This window comes from Brachypodium distachyon, chromosome 1 (genome assembly GCF_000005505.3).
Source record: "Brachypodium distachyon strain Bd21 chromosome 1, Brachypodium_distachyon_v3.0, whole genome shotgun sequence".
Classification (NCBI taxonomy): Eukaryota; Viridiplantae; Streptophyta; class Magnoliopsida; order Poales; family Poaceae; genus Brachypodium; species Brachypodium distachyon.
In genome coordinates this window covers 66,540,943-66,565,990 of record NC_016131.3, presented here as the reverse complement: position 1 = coordinate 66,565,990, position 25,048 = coordinate 66,540,943, and the positions used below count along the sequence as shown (strand labels likewise).

The following is a 25,048-nucleotide window of genomic DNA, read 5'->3' as shown; positions in this document are numbered from 1 at the left end:
GCCGTGAACGGTTCGGTGGTACACACGGCATGGATGGGCCGGCGGGGTGTGTGGACCGTGTGGGAGTAATGCCACATCTTCCTTGCTTGCTTGATTTATTTACTTACTGCAGCGAGGTTTAATACTCTATAGTATCTACCTCCTGCCGCTCGATCGCTCGCTCTACATCCTTGGCATTGGCCTCGCTCGCAGGAACCACAAAACAAAACAAAAGAGAGAGAGTAAAAAGAAATGAGCCGGCTATAAACTACTCGACGCCACACCGACAGACAGGGGTCGTCGTGACCGGCCGCCGGCGTTGTCGCTTGTCTAAATCTTAATTTACCAGCACACAGCACTAGCCAGCTACGTGCCGCGTCTGCTGACTCTCGGGTCGAGCTAGAACGGCGTTGTCGCTTCCCGTCTCCGCGCGCCTAGAAAGTGATACGCATGATATGCTGCACTAGCTATTAGCTGCCCCGTGCTGTGGAATCTCGATCTTCTTATCCTTCTGGGAGGGGGTTTGCAAGAAATGGCAACGATAGAAAGTGCTAGTTTTGGGGCGGTGGAATGGAAGATGATGATGATGTGGCGATGACAGAACGTGCGAAAACAGGAGCGGGGCTGTCAGATTGCTGCCGCGCTCGTCTCGTCAGGTCGGAGAGAAAAAAAGGTGTCTGTGGCTTTGTGGCAAGGGGGTCGAGGGAGTCGGTGAAATTGTGGAAGGACTTGGAGACTTTTAGGCAAAGGTTGCTACTAATAATATTGCAAGAGACTAACTTTGTATTTTTGCACTTTATAAACTTTTGTTGACAAGAGAAATAAAAACACTAATACTGTGGATTTGGACCACCGCTGTACCTAAGTTTCTACCTGAACATTGTCCAACAAAGATGCTGAACATAAGTTTCTTGTAGCGCCACAGCTTCACACACAAGAATCCTGTGAGGCAACTGCTACTCTCAAATATACATTATTCCAAGGCTCAAGATTCCTTTTCTGGATGAAACTTGCCGATAAGTCTTCGTGCTTGATGCGAAATTGGCATGGCGCATGTTGTGGTATTAGACTTGTTGGTTAGTGTACCCCGATAGCTAAAAAAATCTGATACTATTACTTGGGTTGGACTACTCATTTGTTGCTACGGGCAAAAGAAAATTTTCTTACACATTTACAATACTAATAAGATACATATGAATGTGAATGAGGTTTCAGTGTAATGGTTAGAGGTTTTAGTAGCACCCTTTTGGTATTGGGTTAGACCCCCATTGGGTCTCAATTTCAGGCCGAAGGGTTAAAAAAATCGTCTGTCTCATACTAAAGCACAGGTCTAAGCTAGGCCGGCTTTGATCTCACGTGACGTTGTATATGGATGGGGCATGAGGTTCGAGAATTTTATAGGCCTGTGTGAGAACGTCTTCTTCTTTCAAACGATACCGGATGGTTTCTTCCTCCCGCAGACCTAGTTTTTTAAGACACATATGAATTTAAACAAATCTGATTCACTTATTTCTCCGAACGAAGTATTTCACTGAATCCAGGTGTACCCGCAGGAATAAGAAAAACTCATGGTTGATGGGAGTGCCTCCACAGAACATATTTTAATTGGTGGTGATGAAGCACACCTCACTCTCAATCATTCGTATTTTCTTCGTCCAATAAAAGATGTTTGTTAAAATTTAGATATATCTAGATATAACTTAGTGTATATATGTATTCATGTGATCAAAGTTGAGACATTTTTTGTTGGAGGGAGTGAGTAGCAAATTGTAAGATTGGCTCAAGACAGAAGATCGATCACCCAGGGCTACAACCCAGGTAGGGCGCACCTACGCGATTACGGATCACAAATCCACAAAGACAGAACCTGGCACCACCTCGACCTGCCACGGTCAAACGTCACCAACTTATTGATCAGTGTGACCCGTCATCTTTATCACTGCCAGCATCAGAAATCGGCACAGGCATGCAGTAGAGCCACTCAGCCACAGGACGTGCTGCCAGCCGGCCGGTTCGTCGAAAAACTAAGAACGGCAATGCAGGAATCCTGAGCCTAACCCCACTAGTACAGACTCCAGTTATCGGACGGCACTCGACTCGATCTGCCGCTTTAATTCCCCGGATCGCAGCAGGTGGTCGATCGATCGGCTGGGGTGTGTCGGCGCATGCAGCTAGCTCAGGTCAATCGCAGTTGGTGCTGATTTTGCTCGCCAGTCTGATGAAGACATTCAAGAGCACCCCAAAAACTTGTTTATTTTTTGAAACCGGACCCCAGCTACGAAATGGATCAGGGCCAGAGGAATGCGAGTGGAACGGGTGAATCAGGATGTTCCGGAGACTCTGCCGGGCGCCGAGCCATCCCGCGGTTGGGTTGTTGGGCCGTCCATCTCTGTAGCACCTAGTGCACATCCTGACGTGTGCGTTCTGATGTATCATCCTTCGTCGTGTGGGTAGCTTCCCGTTGTATACGGTGTACCGCGCGTGCGTACGAACAAATTTTGTTTGGAGCGACGTGCACCGAAGCTGACCGGGACGCACGCGCGAGACGAGGATGGGTATGTGCACGCAAAGTTTGTAGTGTACCGCTGTGCAGTGCAGGGAAAAGCTGGAGAGATTGCGTCAAAGTGGACACGACTTGCGTGTACGATCTCGACATTTTGGACTCGTGCTCTTGGTTGGATTGTTCTTAACCTTGTTCATTCGTTTTTTGTTTAACCGTGATGGGAGGTTATCTTGTGCGTGGAAGCTGAGACAAGTGAGGTCTGTGACTAATGTCTCCACGGATCAATTTCTTGACCTGTCAATCAAGGAGAGTTTCCCTTGGACGATTTAGCCAAAAAAAGAAGGTACGGAGTAATTAAAAAAAGGATGGAATTCATCGGCTTCAAGCCTCCCTTTTTTTCTTCTTCAATTGGCACATGAATTCGCGGTGGATTGGATAACGCTCGTGGCAAGCAACGAGCAGGTGGATGAGTCGGCGCACGTTCGTGTCAGCTGACACGGACACACGCGTTTGCAAGATCATCCAACTATTCAAGCCCACACGGCCACACGGACGGATAGATATGAAGAAACGAGCACCGCTACCGTACCGTGACCGGATGTCAGGCTAACCTGGGTGAGGGTAACGGCAACACGGCACGTTTCAGTCCGGCGACGTTACATGGGGTGCTGCGCCGACCGGGACAAATTACGCGAAAAATTAACCGCAGCTTTTTTTTTCAAAAAAAAAGGCCCTGCTTCATTAAAACTGCAGGACAAAAGTCCTACATAGGATTACATCTCGAGGTACAAACTGGTCCCTGAGAAAATTAAAAATTACAAACAAGACTCTCACGAACACGTGGAGAGACACCGGCAGGACAGATCGCCGCGCGTCTTGAACACCTCCTCGAGCTTTCAGGCCGGTAGAGGGTACCGGCCACCTATCCATCGGGAAGTTTCGCTGCCGACCGCTTCTGAACTCATCGTCGGCAAGCAGCAGAATTGGTCGCCGCCGGCAAAATGAAGCACCTTCTGGACGACCACCTGCCTCCAAGCGCGGAGGAACAAACAGAGTAACCAAGGCAAGAGATGTTGGGGAAGAACGAGCCATGGCACCCACAATAGGAGATTCCGACGTCAAGAGACCATAATGAGTAAGCTCAGACGACGAGGGAAACCGAAGTTGGTCCCTGCAACGGGCTGAAACCACCAGACGAAGGTCTATATGGAACCGCCAAATTTGTATGTTGAAGACCATGCCCCGAAGCCGCGACGCGGGCCTCCAAGCAGGAGGTTGAGAGGAGCAGTGGCAAACAACAATACAGATGCAACGACCAGAACCAGTCCTACTTCGATGCAGGTGATTGTAAGGAGGTGAATCACCAAAGTAGCAGTGAGAAGGGGCCAAGAGATTCAAAAGGAAATCATGCCCCAACTCCAAACCAGCCCACAAGATCTTCAAGGTGGTCATGGAGATAAGATCAGAACAAACTCGCCAGGAATAAAGATTTGTGGAGAACAAATCTAGCGACAGGATAAAAAAAAATAGGGATTTATTTTGGATACTACGGGAAGGGCTTTAGATCCAGCGCCAGCAACCATGAAATCCATGGCAGCAGAGGAATACATATCTAGGCAGAGGCTTTTATTGAAAAAGAAAACCAAATCGGAGGTCGAACCGTTGCCGTGCAGACGGAGAAACACGATGCAGACGACGACAGCAAGAACAACCAGACCGACGAGCAACCGGCGTCTCAAAACCGGTGCCGAAGTTCCTATAGAAAACGTCCCTAAGACAACAACTTTAATATACATATCACCGGAGAAAACAAACCCAGCCCCCCTCTCCATCCTCTTCGGCCGGCACAGTCGCCGGAGAGAAGGGAGAGAGAAGGGAGAGAGGAGGCGGAGGCACGGCTGGGAGGACTCAGGGGCCGTAGACGTCCGGGCTGCAATGAAAGTGAAAACACACGTGGTCTGATCTGAGACGCAATGCCGAAAGGCACTACTAGTCTACTACTAACCCAGATACGTGCTCGTTTTCTCCCCGCGGATTTTGAGAGGACGTCTTTTCCTGATAAAGATTAAAAGAGAGGCCAAGGATCAGGAAGCGACAGCGTTGATCATGTAGTACACCCATGTTCCCATGGTAGTAGCAGATGAAATCAGCACGGCGGCATCTGATGCAAAAACAGGAAGATCCGAAGAGCAAGCAAAGAAGAGATCTGACGTCGTGTCTCTGCACTGCACGTGCACGTACTTGCCGCCGTCTGTCAACCCGTAGTACCAGTGTTATGGAGTGCACATGACCTCTCGAGATGTGCCGCACTAGTTTAATATAGCATCAAGCAACACAGAAAACAAGATAGAGCCATACAGGTGATGCTGTACGAACAGGGGGGAACATATATTTTCTGCATAAGAGGAATAACAGTGACCTCTGATCAATGTAGTATATGGACGGGCGGAGGAAGATTTGGTCAGGGATCACAGAGGACCACAGTGGCAATAGTTTAGCGGTCAACCCAGAAAGCAGTACGATCAAGGACGCCCCTTTTGCCCGGATGACAAATATAAGGAGGTGGTTCGCCCTGGATTACAAGGATCAGGATAGTCTTTAGCCTTAACCCTTTTCTAGACACCTGGGTATGAAAACGTATTAGTGGGTTGGTGAGAAAAGTAGCTGACAAAATAATCATGCAGTAACCAGCTGCTACTCTCTACCCCCTATCATCTAGACTGGAGAGCTCAAAAGTTGTTCAATTAGGATAATCGAGGTACCCTCTCTTGTGACCAACACTTGTGCAGTCTACTACAAAGGGATTAGGCATCAACATCATCATCTCATGAGACATCAGGACATGTTACACATGCAGCAGGCTTAAAGAGGCTTGCCTGACACAGCAACATTATTATTCTCTTCGTGGACCATGTGTGGCACAGACACGTCATATGCTTATACAGACCGGATCAACTGACTTAATAGTCTAACGGTAGTAGAGCCCCACCAGTCCTGTAGCACAGCCTCGTCAATACGACTCGCCTGTGCATTCCTGTTGGCTTTGTGTGATTGTGTCACGGGCTTCAGAGTTCGGGAGTGTTGGCCAATCAAACCAGAGAGTTGCAATAGCGGACTATACATTCTTCATTGTTCTCATGGGGCAAATTACGAAACGACAAACCAGCACATCATCTCAGAGCTGCCAGGATTAGATCAGAGAAGGCATAACAACCTAAGATATTCCTTCAGTTGCCATCTAGCGAACGCAATCAGGGCAGCTGAGAAGCAACAATCAAAGGAATGTTATTGAAAATTGAAATGCACCAAGGCGATTTGAGATCCAAAAGAAGCGTTTCAATCCACATAAACATCATGTCATTATTGTATCATCTATCCAAAAACGAACTGTATTTAATACAATTGAAATGCCTACATGAGGTACTATTAAACTCTTAAGGGCCAGGGCAAAAAAGTTGTCACACATTACAACCTGATATATACTAGCAACTCACGAAAAAAAAAACTACCATTTCCACCTCAGAAGTAAAAGACACTGATGTGTTACACAAGCGATCGGAAGCAGAGGAAAACCACTTTGGCTGCTGCAAGACTAAGGGCTAACATGGAAGTGAGAATGCCAAGATTACTACTTCAGGAAGGTTGATGATACAAAAAGGAATGCATAAGCAACACACGCAGTGCTCACTTCCAAGTTTCTCGGACCAGGCAGTATAGGCGGAATTACAGATACCATCAAGAATGTGGCAAGTAGCCAGGAAGCAAAGAAGGATCCGAACCTGAAAAATCAGAGCAAACTCAGCATCAAGAATTGATCATATACCAATATATTTGTAGAGATCAGTGGTTACTTCCTTTGTAAATCTTAAAACAGCTTCAATGATTAAGGATTGCTAGCTTGACTAACCGTGACTAGTCTACGAGTCGATACTTGGCTAAGGAGTCCTGACTCGCATCTTGATTCGACTTAATGGGCTGGCAGCAGTAATTATTGGTTGAAATGTGTTCCAAATTTTGAATTCCTACTCCTAGTCCACATCTAGTCTGCTTCATTCTGGATTTTGATATGCAAACATGTTCTTTAGTCCTACTCCTACTCCATATCTACTATGCTTAATTCTGGACTTCTGATATGCAAACTGGCGACTGGTCTTTGAGTTGGTACCCCAGGACTCAACTTTACAACTTGTAAAAGCAGACTGTACCAAAACTGTTAATCATCATGTAAAGCACCCATAACAGAAACATGACAATCCAAGGTTGACATGGCAGAACAGCCGTGCCAAGGGTTGAGCGCACAATGTTTTTTTTGTGTGCTTGTACATCATTAGGCTGAATTAATGATGGAATAATCAACTGCTGTTACTCCCTCCGATCCATATTAATTGTCTCAAATTTGTCTAAATATGGATGTATCTATGCCTAAAAAGTGTCTAGATACATGTAATATTTCGACAAGTAATATGGATCGGAGGGAGTACAAGATGCTTAGATGACAGGCCCCAAGTCCACGAAATGAGAAAAGAAGTTTGTGCTCAGCTCCTCCCATGGCAATATCTAAATTATGTATTTCAAATCCAAAGGCAAGCTGCTTACTTATGTTTCAGTATCAAAAGTACAGTAGATGCACCGGTATCACACTAAAAATGTTTCTGTTTACGCATTACTAAGCAAACCTAGATTGAATCCCAATCCAACTAGTACACCCACTCGTTCAATCTGACTTTGAAGTTCCATTGCCCACTATAATACTTTCTGCACGGGATAAAAACAGCTCCCAGATACTTGGCAAGATGCATACATGAAGACACCTACCAATGCCCGAATGGCACAACCCACACCAGGCATGGCAACCATGGAGACATCAGATGTGTTTGCTTTTCAGGATATGAAATATAAGTGCTTGAGTTTACCGTGCATATTTGATGCACGAAACTATGCAGGACGCAGCACTGCAGATCTGGCTTGTAGGGGTTGAAGTAGTGGTGGCAAGCAATGCCTCACATGAAAAGGGTGTGTCTAAGGAGAGGAGAAAACCAGTGCTGCTAGAGCAGATCTTTCTTGGCACCACTATCAGGAGATAGATACCCATCTGGGAGTTGGCAATGGAAATTGATTTAAGTGGTGGCTGCTAGTGCTAGGCTTTGAGGTTTGGGTTGTATGAGTCCTATATCATGCTAGGATTTGAGATATGCACCAGTATTGGTACCTAGACTAAAATGTCCATATACAGAATCAAAGTACAGTAGTCCAAATCAAACAATGTTGTACTGTGCAGAACTAATCAAAGACTAGTTCAACTACATCCTGAACAACCTAAAGGTGGAGAAAATGAAAAAGGAAGAAAGTATTACCCATAAAAGAATGCTTTCCAGCCACTTCTGAGCCTCTGATAAAGGAAATAGATATTTGCCGCACAAGAGACTAAAACCTGGAGAGTTGGTCCTTCTTCAGTAGGGAAAACAAGGGTAAGCACTCCAAGCAAGACAAAAGTAATTGCAGTCTTCCAAATAACTTTGCTAGATGGTGTCTGGAATCTGCCCTGAACAGCCTTGACCGGACGTGACTGACTGAGATCCCTAAATTTTTTCTTGAGATCCATTTTCGGTTTTTTTCTATCAAAGAAACTCTGCATGATGATTTTGTCATGTGCAGATTCAATTGCATCAACACTAGGCTTATGGCCTGCATACTTGCTTATCAGAAAGTTCCTGGCAGCTCGTATTTCTTCTTCAGATGCTTCCCTGCTGATTCCAAGTCGCTGATATGGATCCTTCACATGGATTCTAGGAAAAATGGCTGAAGAAATTAAGCGGTTAAACAGAATTCTGCAGGTTTACAAAAAAAAAACCCAATAGAACCAGCACGTGTTTTTTTCGTGAATCACGACTAGATAAGAAAATAAGCTAGCGAGTGATATTAGGTGATTGTAGCGCCACTTAGCTCTCTTAGGTCTTACATTATAATGCATGTCCCAAGGAATACACTTGGCCTCAATGTTGTTCAACGTTTACATTTTACCATAATACCGTCTAAAGATCAATCACGCATGAAAAACAACTAATAATCTGATATGGACACACAGCTGTTCCATGCTACTTCAGAGTTAATATAATTCAATACAACGAAAAAAGGCTAATACATCTCAACAATCTACTGTGTAATATTTAATTGTCATAGTCAGACATAAGAAACTAAGTACTTACGGGTCGAAGAGTCAGCTGTATCACCAAATGATGCAGATGCGAGCGGAGTCATTCTGGAAAACCGCTGTGTACTGAAAGGAGCACTATATTTTGTGTATCTGCATGGAAAGACAGAAGTAATGTTTCTTCTCAAAGTTTAAATTAGATAATGCTCTGACAGTGAGGTCAGACGAAGCATAAGGTATTATTATACCTATCCACAATGATGAACAGTTTAACCTTTTCCTTACATCCCCTGTCGAGGCCCAAAGAGACAAGTCCCAATGGTGCACTAGACACCCTTGAATTCATTGGACATCGAGTAGCCCACACGGGATTGGTTGCTAGACCATGCGCCGACATCTCAACGAATAGCTGAACAACCTAACCGAGAATATTTCACCCTCCGAGGCTCCTACCCAAAACAACAGTACATTAAAACCAAGTAAAGAAGACAGGATAACTGCATTAACGATATGCGCTGACCCTCCGCAAAGAGCACTGGCGTAGCTAACACAGGGGCCAAAGTGGGCAACAACCCCCCTTTGAAAAATGAAAATAATACTTATATAATCATCTCAAGGCTCAGCCCATGAAGGAATTCTTATATAGTTATCTCAAGGCCCAGCCCATGAAGGAATTGCCCAACGCCACGCACGCAGACAATTCTTCTTAATGCACGCAGCATTCTTCATCTACTCGTCATCTTCCCCAATTTCCAATTCTCTAATGAACTGCTGACCTGATCGAGTTCTTCCCGAATTCCCTATTCGGCTATTCACTATGATGCAATTTTTCCTCTTCTCGGCTCATCGCACAGCGGCGACACCTGCGTCCACGTTGCAGCACGCGCCCCGTGCCGCCGTGGCCCGTGCCTGCCGGACCTGGCGTGCCGCTGCTGAACGCGCACGCTGCGGCCTGCGGCACGCACACGGCTAAGCGCCCGGCGGCCGACGCACGAGCATGGCTGCAGCCTGCAGCCCACAGCAGATGGGACTGAGGGAGGCTGCTGTGCTTGGTATGCCTTGCTATTCCTTGAATCTTTGTTTGTGTGTTCTGAATTTGTGAATGAGAAATAATTGCTGCTACAAGTATTTTTGCGTATGTTCCCTCAATAATTGGTAGTGCTGCTACAATTAGAACGAGAAATTGAATCAAAAATTGGTTTTGAAGAAATAATTGCTGATTTCAAAGCTAAGATGAACAGAAGAGCACGAAAAAATTACTTGTCCACAATACAGGTATATGTGCACCTGGTATTTGTATGAACAAGATAAATATATCATCATGACATTGCCCTCTAATTATCTCTTATATTTGTTCTATCACTTGACATATTTTTTGCATATGTTGTGTTTTGATGTGAATTTGCCCCCTCTTGTGTTTATCTCACGCTCCGCCACTGGCAAAGAGGTTAATCAACGGCATGAACAACGATTTAAATATCCTGCTATAGTTTTCCAGACATAACACATAAACGCTATGTGATTGAATTAAAATCCACAAACGCAGCTGTAACTGCTAAATTGATTGCTATATCTGCTATTTTTGTAGCCGTGATAGCTCCACTATACTAAATGTGTCAATTCTGTTCCATAAGCAGCTAAATGTTAAGTAAACACCAAATGCAACCCTAAATTTGTGCACTGTTTCAAATTATCTTTTCTTAAATGCTGCATGACTAATATATGTAATCAAAATCTGTTGCCAAACAATTAATATACTCCCTCCGTCCCAAAATAAGTGACGTGGATTTGTATAAGAATAAGTGACATGGATTTGTATAAGAATCTATACAAATCCACGTCACTTATTTCAGGACGGAGGGAGTAGCTCATTACTTATAACTATATTTGAAACCGGTAAGAAACATTATATTCCTCCGTCCAACAAAGGATGTCTCAACTTTGACTAAATTCGAATGCATCTATATACTAAGTCATTATACATCCAAATTTTGGCAAACTTGAGACATCTTTTGTTGGATGGAGGGAGTAGTAAAATGCAACATGTAGCATAGCTTCCACGATAAGCCCGCTATAGGCCCTCATCACAACATACTGTAAAGACCTGAACGATGATTTCAAACCTTGGGTACGAGCATAACATATGATATATTTAGAAGTAACCAAATGCGCGCAGATTAGAGGTTGCCTACCAAAATAATGTACAATCGTCATACACTTTAGCACCACAAAATGCAAACGGTGAATTAAACAGCCAGTAAAAAATCGAGTGGGCAGCGGCGTCAAGACTAACGAATCAGGGGGTTCAACCTAAAAAAATAAGAACACAGGCCACACCGTCCACGGGCGGAGGAGCCCTACCTTGAATTTTGCCTCAGTTACGAATTGGGGATTATTATGAAACGGGGAGCTAAAGGGCGGAATCCGTTCGTGGGGTGATGGGAGGAGAAACGGTCGGAAGCGAGAGAATCAAAGGGGAGATCAACCTGCGGTGGAGGCGCTCGCGCGAGGAGGAAGACGAGCTAGGGGGCTGGGGCGCTCGGCAGCGGGATGGGTGGCGGCGCTCGCGCGATGAGGAAGACGATCCACGGAGCGAGTGGGTCTGGGTCGCTCGGGAGGCCCGAGACGAATACCACTGAAGAGAAAGAAAACTCCTGTTGGGCCGAATTGGGCCTTCTCGTCCAAAAGCTTCGCTGTGCCAGGACAGAATCGCCGCTGTTATAAAAAAAAACCCACCACACATTAGGAGTTAGGGTTTCATTTCGGTACCGGTTTATGTTTTATTTACTAAAAACCATCGGATTAGACTAAGCGTGCGGTTGCTAGCGAATAAGCGCGAAACTGACAGGAAGGGCCCACCCGTCAGGCCAGTGTGGCAAGCCACCGTGGCAATCCAACTGAACCACAATCCCAACGGGCAGTCGAGCACTGCCCCGCGCGCCCCAAACCTCGTCTTACTCGTCTCCGTCGGAGCGCTGCCGCCGTCGGATCCCCTCACCTGCCGCCTCCCCGCCCCCTTTGTCTGCACCTTGAGCGCCCCCGCGCGTCCGCCGGTGCCCTCGCTCTCGCCCACGGCCATCTTGAGTGCCCCCGCCACGGTGCTCCACCTACGCCGCCGCATCTCCTCGTCAAGGGCCGCCTCCAGCTGCCCCCTCGCCTAGCTGTCACCTCTATCGGACTCGTCGTGCCTGCGTGCACGCGTGGGGCATCTCTGCCCGTCGAATCGTGGGTGCGGTCGCCGAGGTGGGCAGCGTGAGCGGCGGCGTGCTGCGGGGGGGCGAGCGGCGCCGCACGATCACAGGCAGAGCGAGCGACGGCGCGCGGAGGGCGGCTAGGAGCTGCGTGGCTCCTGGAGTTATCGGCCGGAGCATCGGCTCTACATGGAGGCGAGGAGCTTCGGTTGGGGGAGCAGAGGAATCAGAGAAGGAGGCACAGCTTCGGGAGAGGGAGAGTCAATTGCCACGCTGGCATGCCACGTTGGACTGACCGGTGGACCCGCTCCGTCAGAAATGGGCTTAGACGCTAGCGAGCGAGGGGTTAAGTAAATCCGGTGGTTCTTAACAACTAAAACGTAAATCGGTACCTATTTGAAACCCTAACCTCTAATGTGGTGGTTTTTTGTAATTTACTCCCCTCGGAATCATAAAAAGTGTAGCCCATTTTGTACTATAAGTTAAGTTAGTACTCTCTCCATTCCGGTATATGGGGTCATGCATCCTAGGTTGGAGATCTAACTAATCTAACACGAGTTCTGTATCGCAAATATTATATGATTAGAAACTCAAATGTTCTATTTTCTAATGGTATATTTTTTGTGATATAAGAACCATATTACATTAGTTTAATCTTCAACCTAGGGATGAGTTGGGGCCTCTTATACCGGAGCGGAGGTAGTACAAACTTTGTACTAAGTGGGCGACAATTTTTATGTATCGGAGGGAGTAACTTTACTACTTCAACTATATTGTAACTTTTAGCGAATCCGGGTGTACGTAGTAGATTGACAAGTACTTCCACGAGAGTAACCAACAGGAAAACCCTAGCCGTTGTCTTTAAAAACTTCGCTATCTGACTGCTCCACTTTGTTTCTGACATCTAATTTGACATTGAGAATGTAAGCGAAGCACGAATCGATGTTTGGCATTTAGCCCTTATTCTGGTGTAAGGCAACCCGGTGGTTCTCGTGACTTGCATTTCCCTGTTTTTGGTCTCTTATAGATTCACCAACGAAGCAGCAAATTCATAACTTGTCTTGCACGGGGTACCAACCATGATGCGTTCAACGGTCTTAGATTTTTACGTTTAAGGTAGGCTCATGCGGCTCTTAGTGCAGCTTGTGCAAGTATAATATTGTGCAATTTCGACACTGAATACATGGATGAAGGTCAAGATGTGAAGATGAATCTAGATAAGTTGATTTCAAAAGATGACTATGATAGAGCTTTAAGTTTTATTGATAATTTTCGTTGGTTTTATTTTTTTCAATTGTATGGACTTATTACGCTTTTATTTCACGAGTCAATAAGCCCTATCGTTGTTCGGAAAAAAAAACATGGGTGTCAATTTTCTCTTGCAACTTGTAACATAGACGTTAACCCCACATGACAACAACAGCATCTGAGAAAACTCTCTATTCAATGAAAAAAATGATTGTTCTCCCATAAACATGTGTTGCTGATGGACTGGTGACAGAACTTGTTCGGTTTAGGGATTGAGGAGGACTGTAGTTCATTTTCCCCTCAATGATTGTTCTCCGAAGAAAAAAAACGAACAATGCCTCAAGGATTTTCAGGTATTGAATTTGCAAACAAAGCTAAACTTTTCAAGGCAGAAAAAGCGAAGGGGCGTCGAAGGATGTTGATCAGGAAGTAGCGTGAAACGTCTCACTGCAGCTGGGCGACAGCCCACCCCTCGTCAGCATCACGTTCGGCCTCAGCATGAGCTGTTCAGAGCATCTCCAACAGATGAAGTAAAATGGGGCATCGTTTTGCAAATTTTTTGTTCTAAACTAGAAAATCCATTCCAGATGATGTAAAATAGGACACCAGTGAAAATTAAGATGATATAAAATAGAACCCATTCCAAGTGGACACGAATGTAGTACTCCCTCCGTCCAACAAATGATGTCTCAACTTTAACTAAATTTGAATGCATCTATACAATAAGTCATGTGATACATTCAAATTTTGATAAACTTGAAACATTTTTTGTTGGACTGCGTGAGTATAATAAATCTAAAACAAACCACACGAACATCTCTCCTTTATCCACTTGGGCCGTTGCGAGGATACACGCGAACAGGAACATCCCGCCCGGCACCACCAGCCCCCGGCTCGAGATCCCCGCCCTCCGTCCCTCCCGCGCGCTCGACTCTCCGCCGTCCGTTCCGTTCACTGGAGATCCTTTCCTTCCTTCCGGCCTCATCCACCAGACCACCACCACCACCCTCGTCGTCTCCTCCTCCCCCCACTCCCGTCCCGTCTCCTTTCTTTAATCAAAACCATCCTCTCCTCTCCCAAAAATCCCAATCCCCACTAATCCCACCGCTGATCCCTTTCCCAAATGCTACTAACTATGAACACCGGCCGCGGCCTCTCCACGCCCAATCGCTCCTTTCCCTGCGGCGGTTCATCTTCTTCTCCTTCTCGGGCCACCGTACGGATTTGGTCGTCGTCGCGACTCGGTCCAATTTGACCGCCTCTCCACCTGTCGTGGCTAGCTGCTTGCTAGTGCCCGGTGCTCGAGCTGTTGGTTTCTTGGTTACCGGCGTTCTTGCTTTGCTTTGGGGATTATTGGAATCATACTTATCCAGGTATATATACATATATAGCAAGTTTTTTTTTCCATTTTATTGTCATGTTGTTTTCTGCTGGGTCTGTTGCGAGGCTGCTTTTTGTTTATCTAGGCTGAAGTTATTCGCTTTCTTGCTTTATGCGTGATATCTTCGTTCCATGCATGCCTATAAATGGAAATTTTTGTTGCTGTTGATATTGCCTGTTGGCTCGTGGCCCTGCAACCTGCATGGACTCAATCATTGGAACAGTATTGAGTATTTGATCAGTTTCGTGCTTGTTGATAAAAAGAAAAACATGTTCGGGTGTTGCACCGGAGGATTACGTGCTATTTGGGTTGTACGAAATTGCTGAGTTGTTCATGTTAGACAATTCTTAGGTGCGGTTCCTTGTTTTTATCGATGTACACACTCAACAGTAGAAAGTTCGAAAAGGAGATTGATGTCAAAAAAAATAATTTCTAAAAAGAGGGGAAAAGGGTGCAGAAGCTCCAAAAAGGGAGAAAAGGTACATTTTGAATAGTGCTAACAGTGTTCTTTTGCACGTCCTGCGCAAGTCACTTAAAAAATCATAAAAACAGCCCTTAACTTAGAACAGTGGTTTTCTGACTCAGAACCATGCTGTAAAATTGAAGCCATTAAGGCATTAACCCTTCAACATAAACTCTGCACCCAATATCCATAACTCAGATTTTTTTAATGTCAGTTTGTGACATTTATGGCCAAGTATTCAAATCTTGAATAGTAAAAATAAAGTGTTTTGCCACTTTGTTATGGCAATATTGCTTGATGTGGCTGCTAGAGCTCTGAGAGCACAAACAAGTGCTTCAAATTAACTACTCCCTCCGTCCAACAAAAGATGCAACATGACTTAGTGTATAGATGCATTCAGATTTAGTCAAAGTTGAGACATCCTTTGTTGGACGGAGGGAATATGTAATGTTACATCTTGAAGATGTTTTAGAGTAGTCATGATGACATGATGTGGAGTAGTTCTCTGAAATAGGCTGTAATCTGCTAATGCCAAGCGCCTTTTTAAGCTTGTAGTCGCCATGAACTCACAGTTGAACCTTCTCACAGTGCTGCAATCATGGAGGTTGTGGTAAATCAATAAAGATTTCAGGTAGATCTGAGCACCCTTAGACCTCGGTCCTGTGGTTTTAACCTTGAGAAAAAGATGTCTGGATCCAGTTTCTGGATTCCCAAAATGAAATTTCTTAATAGCTTTCTCGAATATGCACCCAAATGCGTGTCATTTTGACTTTCTGGATACCTTTCACTTAGCCTTATCTGCTTGCTGGTGTTTGAATAAAGTTCGTAGAGTTGTTGAATCATTTACATTTTTCCTTAGCAAGATACAACCCTGCTTGCCACAGTATCTGATCGATGTCATCTAACTTGAGATCATTTTACAGTTCTTCGCTCTACATGGGAATAAGTCTGTCTATCTGAACTGTCTGGTGAGCACAATTTTAGCGGTAACAAAATTCTCACTTTGGTGACTGCTGCAATGAGCCAATGACATTCTTCAAAAATATGTGAAGAAGATGTTTAAGAAAATCTAAATAGGTCTGACGCCAGATAGTGGTTATGGTACATTAATCAGAACAGTTTGAGCCAAAACAAGAGCATGAGAAAAAATATTTTTTAACTGGATCCCAGAGCCTTCAATGATATGGAGACTTCATCACATGATCCTGAAGCAGAAAACATAATTGGACATGAAGATGATACAGAATTCACACCTTGCGAAGGGATGGAATTTGAGTCCGAAGATGCTGCGAGGGATTTTTACAGCATATATGCAAGAAATGCAGGTTTCCGAATTCGGATCAGCAGGTATACTCGCTCCAGACGTGATAATTCAATCATTTCTCGTCGTATTGTATGCTCAAAGGAGGGATTTCATGAAACTCGTAATGGTGAAGGCTCCCATGCTGACCAAAAACAGCAAGAACGGACAGGTACTAGAGTTGGTTGCAAGGCTATGATTATGATTAAGAAAATTGGTCCAAGCAAATGGGTAGTTACCAAATTTGTAAAGAACCATAATCATGGAGCAGTTCCACCAAAAAAAACTGATGTTAGGTCAGTAGATCAGGACCCCAGTCCAATGGAAAAGCCAAATTCTATTGATGTGGATCCTATTGAGGAGCCGGTTGAGGGTATGGAATTTGACACTGAAGAAGCTGCAAAATCGTTCTATATAAATTATGCGAGTCTTAATGGTTTCCGTGCACGTATTAGCAGGTATTGCCGTTCAAGGCGCGATAATTCAATCATATCTCGTCAGATTGTGTGCTCCAAGGAAGGCTTTCGTGAGGTTCGACCGAAGAAAGAGATGACAGATGAAGGAAAAACAAAGCGCCCAAGAATGATAACTAGAGTTGGTTGCAAAGCTATGATTGTAGTGAAAAAGATGAACTCTGGAAAATGGATGGTTTCTAAATTTGAGAAGGAGCATAACCATTCGTTGTTGTCTTCCAAACCAGTCCATTGTACATCTAACATTACTTCTGGAGAAGTTGGTGAATTTGCTGCAAAGAGTTCAGATCCTACTGAAATGAAGTTTGAGGAATATAGTGCAGGAGTTCAATGTAATTCTACAGATTCACTGACTGTACTTTACAACAATTTATGTCAGGAGGCCATGAAATTCGCAAAAGAAGGGTCAGTCACTGAAGAAATTTACCATGTGGCAGTATCTGCCTTGAAAGAGGCTACTGAGAAGGTTGCTCAAGTCAAAAGGTGTCATCCAATGATGCCACAACGTGTAGTTTCTGTTAGTGAAAACAAACATAAGGTCCTATATATGAAAACTATGTATGCTTCACAATGTTCAGATGAGGTCAAACAGAAAATAGCGCCTTCACAGCTCAAGCTTTTTCAAGAGCCTACCTCCAATCCAGTGCTTATACCTACCAACCTTGTGACTGATTCAGGCTTATCTAATTCTGATGACAATTCTCCGTTCTCACGTGCTTTCCCCACAAATGGTAAAATACGCTATGAATATGATGATGATCAATTAATCCACTGACATGTTAGTTATACGTCTTGTTTCCATTATAACTTTTGCATGTTCCATCAACAGAGGGGCACGGCAGGGATGGGTCAGAATGTTCTTATTTGCACTCTGAGAACAAATATGATGACTCTTCCAAGAAATATCAGGTTACCCCGCCCACTTCCTTATCTGTCTCAGTGATTTCCTAATATGCCCGATAGTTTTTGGTACGAGACCATGATGGCACGCGTTGCTGCGCCCGTCAATTACTCTGATAGAACGATGGAAACGTATGTAATATATGGAATCATGAAACATGATGTTAAATTTGCATAAACTAACTCATATACTCAACGAAATGATAACATGTTAGCTCTAAATCTGAAACATGACAGAACGATGGAAATGCATGTAATATCTGGAATCATGAAACGTGATGTTAAATTTGCATAAACTAACTCGTATACTCAGCGAAATGATAACATGTTAGCTCTAAATCTGAAACATGGCGATAAACTGAGAAGAGTGTAACAATATCTCTTCTTGAACCCTTACATATCAAAGGATAAATCCTTCCCAAACAATTTTATCAATCTGTTGCCAAGAAGAATTGACACGAAAGAACTCGCTGGATACATTGCAATAATTTATAAGCACAGTAATTCATCAAAATATTCACAAAAGGAAATAAACCCACAACATGTTTTAATCTGACACTATGATGGGTTTTCAGTTACAACTCTGAACAAGATATAAACCTCCAGCATGTTTCAGAACGGTTTTATAGCCAAATTTGCATCAACGCCAAAATCTTCAATCTGCTTGTTAACACTCGTAGATTTTTGTTAAAAGCTGAGTTAATAAGAAATGGCATTGCCCATAAACCAACTCATATAATCAAAGTTCCTATCAGGCCGTGATTTATTACCACAAATAAGGAAAACACCATACTATCAAGATAAGTTTGAGGGCAATTGATTAAATGTCGATTTCTCCATAGCTACAACAATTTCCATCACCAAAAAGCCAAAATAATGAAACAAAGGATACCTTAGGAAAAAGTAATTTTTTATTACATGTGTGATCGCCTTATTTAAAACCAGCTGATTAGTGTTCCCAATGTTAACCTGGATACGATTAGTCAGTGAATCTGAGGATATTTTTCTCAGCTATTTAAGAACAGAAATGGGTCCTTAGAATCAGAAAATGGTAAATTATTGAGCTATAACATGACATACCATACGGATGTTTGGCTATAACAATTCAACTTGTATCCAATGGAATTTGTCACCATCACTGGTGACCCTCCTTGTGGTATTAGCAATACTCATAGTACAACCTGCAACCAAAAGAGATATCCTGATAAATCTAAAGGCATGAGCTGCCATCTTTAAAAAAAATCTACTACAACACACAACTATTTTGTTCAGATGCATTGTAATAATGTCTAATCATGCTACAAATCCATAAACATAACTGATTGATGTGCCTCAAAACTCATAAATTGCTTTGCACTGGTCTATATGTTGAAAAAAATGTATCATATGATGATTAGCTGAAGCATGACCATGCTTATGGAATTTCTCTTGCTATCCGTACATCGTTACAACTACTCATTTCAAGATTTCGGAAAACATGGCTGATCGTTTAACCAATTTTGGTAAAATAACATGACGAGCATATTAAACAAATTACTTAAAGTAATTAATTAAACAATATACAAATTTGGGTGACCATTGCCAAGCCATTTAAAGACTTCAAATGAAACCAGTATTAGAGACTCGATAGGATAAAATGGGATGTAAAACAAAGGACAAAGCAAAACTCGTAGGAAATAAACAATTGGTGTACCTATAACTAAAGGCAGCTCATATATTAATCTGAAACAGTATATATAATATGTAAAGATTGCACGGTTGCCCGAGAACCTGTAATCTCAATACTTTCAGCAAGAGAACCACCTGCAGTATCAACAGTACAGAAAGATGAACTGGAAGCAATTTTTTGAAGGATTATTATTTCAAATATAAAGAAGATATGTGCAACCATAAACATGTCTGGAAACAGCAACCTGGCAGAAAAACTGCCTTCCATACCTTAGTACCAAGTGCCACATGTTAGTTTTCTGGATGCTCTTTGTATGCTAGTTATTTGAACTTGCCTATACTCATCTTCTGTGGTTTATGTGCCCCGTAAATTATAAAAGGCAGTCAATGGACAACACATGAGAAGCATCTATGTTCATGAGAACATAGGAACACTTCGGGAGAAAACAGCTATGGAGTTGGCTTGCATGCTTGCAAATCATTTCAGTAGCATGCAGCAAAATTCTCCATAATTAAAATAGCACTAAGAATGATAGTGAGAAACATGTCTCACTCACCTATTCTACATCACAATTTGGGTCGAATATACTTGAGATAAAATTCTATTCTTGTCCATGGAGCATACACCATATGCCACTCCAATCTGACTTGAAGCCAACCTGCATCATAAGGAAGGCAACATGTAAAACAAAAGGAACAAAACAGATGATTTGATGGTTCATACACCCATTAGAACAATGATAATTTAGAAATGGGATATGATAAAAGAAGAAGGAAAGAAGGATAAATTAAGTCAACAATTTCCATAAGGAACAACAGTCTGCTTTTCCTCAACTTGTTTGCCGGTGCCAGAATTCACATCAACTGTAGTGTGTGATGACCATTGAATACATGAGGTCTTCCTGCGGGCTGAAACAGGAAGAAGGTTCTAATAAACTGCAATGACAGTAGATATAACAAAAATGAAAGTGAAACTCAAGAAAAAGAGCCTAAATTTTAGACAATCTAATTGTTTGATGCACATCTCGAGAGAAAAAAAGCCTAAGTTTCAGACAATCTAATTAATATCCTGTGCAGTCAAATTGGATAATAGATCTGGAAGTATCAAGTAGTATCTTTTATGCTTGAAACCACAACTATTTTATCAGTGTAGAATGCAACCCTTTTTTAAAGCTCTACTGAATGTTTGTCCTTCGAGGCTACTACATATGCTTATTGCAATCTTGAATAGTTTATATAAAAGTCACAGAAGCTTCTAAACTGCACTTAGAGAAATATTGGAATCGCATAAATCCTCATTACTACTTATGTTGATTCAAGTGATAGAGACCTATCCAATACAAGAAAGTCAGACAGCAACTATTGAGTGCCATCACCTGTATGTTGCTTGCCTGCCTTTGGCTTTTCTGGTTATGCATGATCAGAGTGCCAGTAGTCGATCAACTTGTTACCATGACACATGCATGTGTATCTTCTCCTTGGCCTACCCACTCAATGTTGTAAGACCAAACAGCAGGAGAGAAAAAAAAATCATAAGGATGACAACATGGGAAACATACATCCTCAAAATTTAAACAAACATCCTAATTTAGCACGTACGCCTGCATCACACGAATGACTTTGCAAGTTTCGAACCCAAATGACGGAATACCTGGAGGTGGCTGGAGATGATGAAGCCGACCTTCATGGCCGCCGCTCGTCCTCGTCGCGCACGAACGACGGACGCACCGTCAATTCCCCCGAACCCGCCGTCGGGAGGAACGGTGGTGGAGGCTAGTTGCGAACTTGCAACAGTTCGGGAGAGAGTTCGGGGCGGTAGCAGGCAGGGCCCAGTTAACCACAGTCCATCGATTTTTCTACCAGAGTAGCGGCCCATAGGACATCTGGCCCATTATATTAATCACTGTTTATCTAACGGCCAGAGATGGTCAGCACGCAAAATGTAACGGCTGAGACAGCTGATGGCCTGAGAGGCCTCCAAGGATGCCCAGTTTTACTGTCGTAAATTTCATATTGGGCCACGAGGTTCTTATTTGTTGTTCTAACTGCAGAATAGCAGTTCAAATCAAGCCACTCAGGGAAAGCATGAAAGTTTTCATGGACCTTCTGAAGAAACTACGGTTGCTATTCCTGCAATACCTCTCACTCTGTACATGCCTGTGATGAGGAACTCACCTGGAGCTTCTGCTGGTTATATTCCATTTTCTCGTGCTGATTACAGGATAAAATATTTATATTCCTAGATAGAAATACCATCCACGTTGTTATATTACTTTAGAATCTTTCCAAATGGTTCTGTCTCTTGATTGTTCATGTCTACAATAAAATGAGTGTATACCATTAAAGTTCATCATATATGCTAATGTTTCCATCTGATCTAGTTGATCATAGATTGACTAGTTAGCTTCAGAAACAAGAATATTCTGTGAACAAATCCTATTAATTTATTATCTCTCACCTTAAGTTGCTAAACATTTAGTGCTTGACAGTTTTAGTCCATTGATGTTTTTCAGTAGCTAATTAGTGTGTGAGCTGGCATTCCCAAAATTATACTCTACTAGAATTACATTATTACGGCCATCAGGATCACTTCATCTATTCAAAATCCAGGTAGCTTTATTTATGTTTCTTTAAACCGAAGGCAGCTTTCATTAAGTGGGAGTAGTTCTACTTCTTTAAGAAAGAGAAAAGGGGTATGTAAGATGAAAAAAAGGGAAATTTAGCACGGATAAAGATTACGAGAAAACTGGTACAGGTCTCCATTTGACTAATGTCACGCTAACCTTCCCTTGTCAGCTCCTAGGTGGCAGGACTACAGTTTCCAACCCATGGAACATAAATTGTAGACATATACATAAAATATTGATCATAGTCAGGATATATGCCAGACTGAGAAATTGACACCAGAATTGAGATTAATTTTTCTCTTTTAGAACACGTGGTGATTTTTTCATCTTTTAAGAGGGGTCCAGAATATTATATTGTGTATTGTAGCTTGGTGCATAGTTTGTTCTAATTCTCACTGTTGATTCCTGGACATATTAAAATTTGAACCATTGCCAATTTCAAATGTTTCTGTCGGCTTATAATCAATGCATTTGTATTTCATAACTTTGCAGATAGCTTCAAAATGGAGTTAGGTTGTTTCTCATGAATGATCCGCAAGCTATTGTTTTTTCAACAATTGAATATGCATGTTAGATTTCCAGCTTGGACTTGATTTTGCTACTTGAATGCTACTGTGTTTGTGCACTTTAATAGATTGTTACCTCCAGTTATGGTATTCTGTGACATATGTTCATTTGCTTGGGCTGCAGATGGACTGTACAAAGTATTGGCTGCACCTATTGAAGCAGTTCCTATTTCATACCGTCCTGCCGAACCGATCAGACAACCAGAAAGAAATTTTTGTAATTTAGGTCCATTGCCAGGTGTTCTGTCTGCACTGAACAGGCGAGGTAATGGTCCAAACCCCCTGGTGCATGCTACAGCTCTTGCATGTGGTGCTCGCGTTGTTCCTCTTGAGGAGGCAGCTTCCTTGATCAAAGTCATTGAGTCCAAGATCAGATCTGGAGAGGCCACGATAGCAAGATTACCTTCAAGCAGCCTGATGCCTCTAGTTCCCGAGGCAGTCTCCATGTCATCTTCTAGTGAAGATGATGAGGAGAATGACCACGGTGAGCCCCTGATGGGGAATGCCAAAGTCAACTGCCACAATGATCAGAGCTCTGAGGAAATGAAGTTGCAAGGGGAGCAATCAGAGTTGGAAACTGAATCTGAGAATTGTTCTCCACATCCTGAAAAATGAAAGCCATGATACCGCTGATTGCTGACGGATGAGAATCAAAGGACAAAAGCTATCTGAAGATCAAAGCTACCCTGCAAGATAATAAATTCATACGATGATCTAGAATATTTGTGCATAATTGAATTAGGATTCTAACCACATGTCTCACTTCGTTTAAGATTGTGGGTTAACTCAAATAGTTAACTCCATTGAAGGGATTGTAAGAAGAGGACCACCCTTACAAGGTTGGTGGATAATCTGTACATGTACTACTATAGAAATCAAAGATAAAAAATATCCATACTCCAATTAATTGTATCTATCTGAAGAGAAACTTTTAGCTATGTGGTCAAATTTATTTTGCTTCAAACAAAGAAGAGATTGGTTTTGCTCGTTTGCAAATGATATCTATTATGTAGCAACTTGTGGGTCTACTCGGGCCTGTAAATTACACCAGTATTGGCCTGAAAAACGGGCTTCCAAGCAGGCCATAAATTGTTTTTGGTGCGCATTTTGAAGTTGTTCGCACACGAACACGTCACGTGTACCCCCGGCGTCGAGTGCGATACGCAATATAGCCGGCGAGATCTTTTGAAACCCGAAACCCCACACGCCCGGGAGGGACCCCGTCTGGACGCACGGCGGCAATGGGCTGCCCTAGGTCAGTTCGCCTGCCCCTAGGACTTCGTGGATTGAAACTTTCCGGTTTGAAGAACGACGATGAACGAGAAGCAGAGAATAGGATGGGATAGGTTTGTAGATTGGTTTTTGCGATTGTGTGTGTTGTTTCAATCGGCCGTCATCCCTCATGTATATAAAGGACGGCTGGACTTTCCGTGCAAGAAAAGGACTTGGATCCACGTCCAAAACCCTAATTTGAGTCTAATTCGGACGGTTGGACCCGATCTTTCCAAAACTGCTCGGTCCAAAATCTGGCTACACATTCTGATCCAGTTTTGAGGTAGTAAACGATCTCTGATCGTGACGATTCCAAAAGTAAAGTTATTCGTCTCGAAAAACGAAGAACTTTCATGTTTACAACTTTTCCATCCGAGTAGATATTAATGACTATTTCTCTCTGTTTTTAACTTCGGTTCCCAGCTTCGGAACTTCCGACCGAACCTCCGGGTGCTCTCTGTTACTCTTTCAGAAATATGCGGAACTTCCGGCTGATCATCCGGAACTTCCAGTGGAGTTTTATTTGTAAGCCAAAATTGGTTGTGAACAGAAGTATGACGAAAATGAATCTAAAGTTAACATTTCTTACATGGAACAACACGACATTATAAACCGCATAAGGAAGTACTAGTTCGGGAATCATATGGTGTAGAGAGGGAATAATTAGTACTCCATGTGTCATGGTGGTGTCACGGCAGATGTCATAGGATGGCTTATGATGGGGCCGATGGACGAAGGAGGAACCGGAGGAGGGAGGACGTGATTAGAACCACGTACAACACAAGAACACACACAGTTTTACTCAGGTTCGGAGCCTTCTAGATGAGGTAAAACTCCTACTCCTGTTTTGTACTATTTCCCGAGATACTGAGGTCTACAACGGCGCTCCTTGAGCTGTTTCTGGAGGAGGAAGAAGAAAAAGGGGAAAACCCTACATGACTAAGTGAAGGACCCCTCTCCCTGGAGGGGTGGTGCTTCTATTTATAGGCCGCCGATGTCACACTGACATATGGACCAAAAGCAAATCCTGTCTTCTACGGGGCCCGCCGGGTACACCCCATGGTTCCCTTCGGGTTGCACGGCAGGGGACAAAGCAGCTTTACTTTTCGTGGCGCCAGGCGGTGCACACTGTAGCCACGCCCCGGCTTTCGTCATCGGTCCTTCTTCGGCGCGTCACTGTGCAGTTGCCTGGCACCGCGACGTGAGCAACGACTGCTTTTCCGTGATAAAGGGGGCGTTGCTTTACTTTGCGCCATGTGCTCAGGATAGGACCGTTGACGCATCTCGGCGTAGGCCGAGATCAGATTGCTCGTGCTTATCCTGCAA

The 25,048-nt window shown here is 43.4% G+C and overlaps 2 protein-coding genes across 3 annotated transcripts; one reads left to right on the top strand and one right to left on the bottom strand.

Moving 5' to 3' along the window:
• Positions 1-5,812: 5,812 nt before the first annotated feature.
• On the bottom strand, positions 5,813-11,275 carry LOC100831279 (protein CHAPERONE-LIKE PROTEIN OF POR1, chloroplastic). Of its 2 annotated transcripts, none has more exons than XM_003558274.4 (5): positions 11,120-11,275; positions 8,882-9,082; positions 8,689-8,786; positions 7,837-8,281; positions 5,813-6,261 (listed from the first exon to the last, which is right to left on the bottom strand). In XM_003558274.4, the coding sequence occupies exons 2-5, from the start codon at positions 9,028-9,030 to the stop codon at positions 6,111-6,113; spliced, it is 843 nt and encodes a 280-aa protein (XP_003558322.1). In that variant the 5' UTR covers positions 9,031-9,082; positions 11,120-11,275; the 3' UTR covers positions 5,813-6,110. The 2 variants fall into 2 exon arrangements, with proteins under 2 accessions (XP_003558322.1, XP_014752208.1); XM_014896722.2 differs by lacking the exon at positions 11,120-11,275 and adding an exon at positions 10,995-11,013.
• Positions 11,276-14,002: 2,727 nt separating this feature from the next.
• Positions 14,003-23,388, top strand: LOC100841807. Its single transcript, XM_014897404.2, has 5 exons — positions 14,003-14,445; positions 15,840-17,420; positions 17,519-17,598; positions 21,309-21,447; positions 22,575-23,388. The coding sequence occupies exons 2-5, from the start codon at positions 16,100-16,102 to the stop codon at positions 23,063-23,065; spliced, it is 2,031 nt and encodes a 676-aa protein (XP_014752890.1). The 5' UTR covers positions 14,003-14,445; positions 15,840-16,099; the 3' UTR covers positions 23,066-23,388.
• The last annotated feature ends 1,660 nt before the right edge of the window (positions 23,389-25,048 follow it).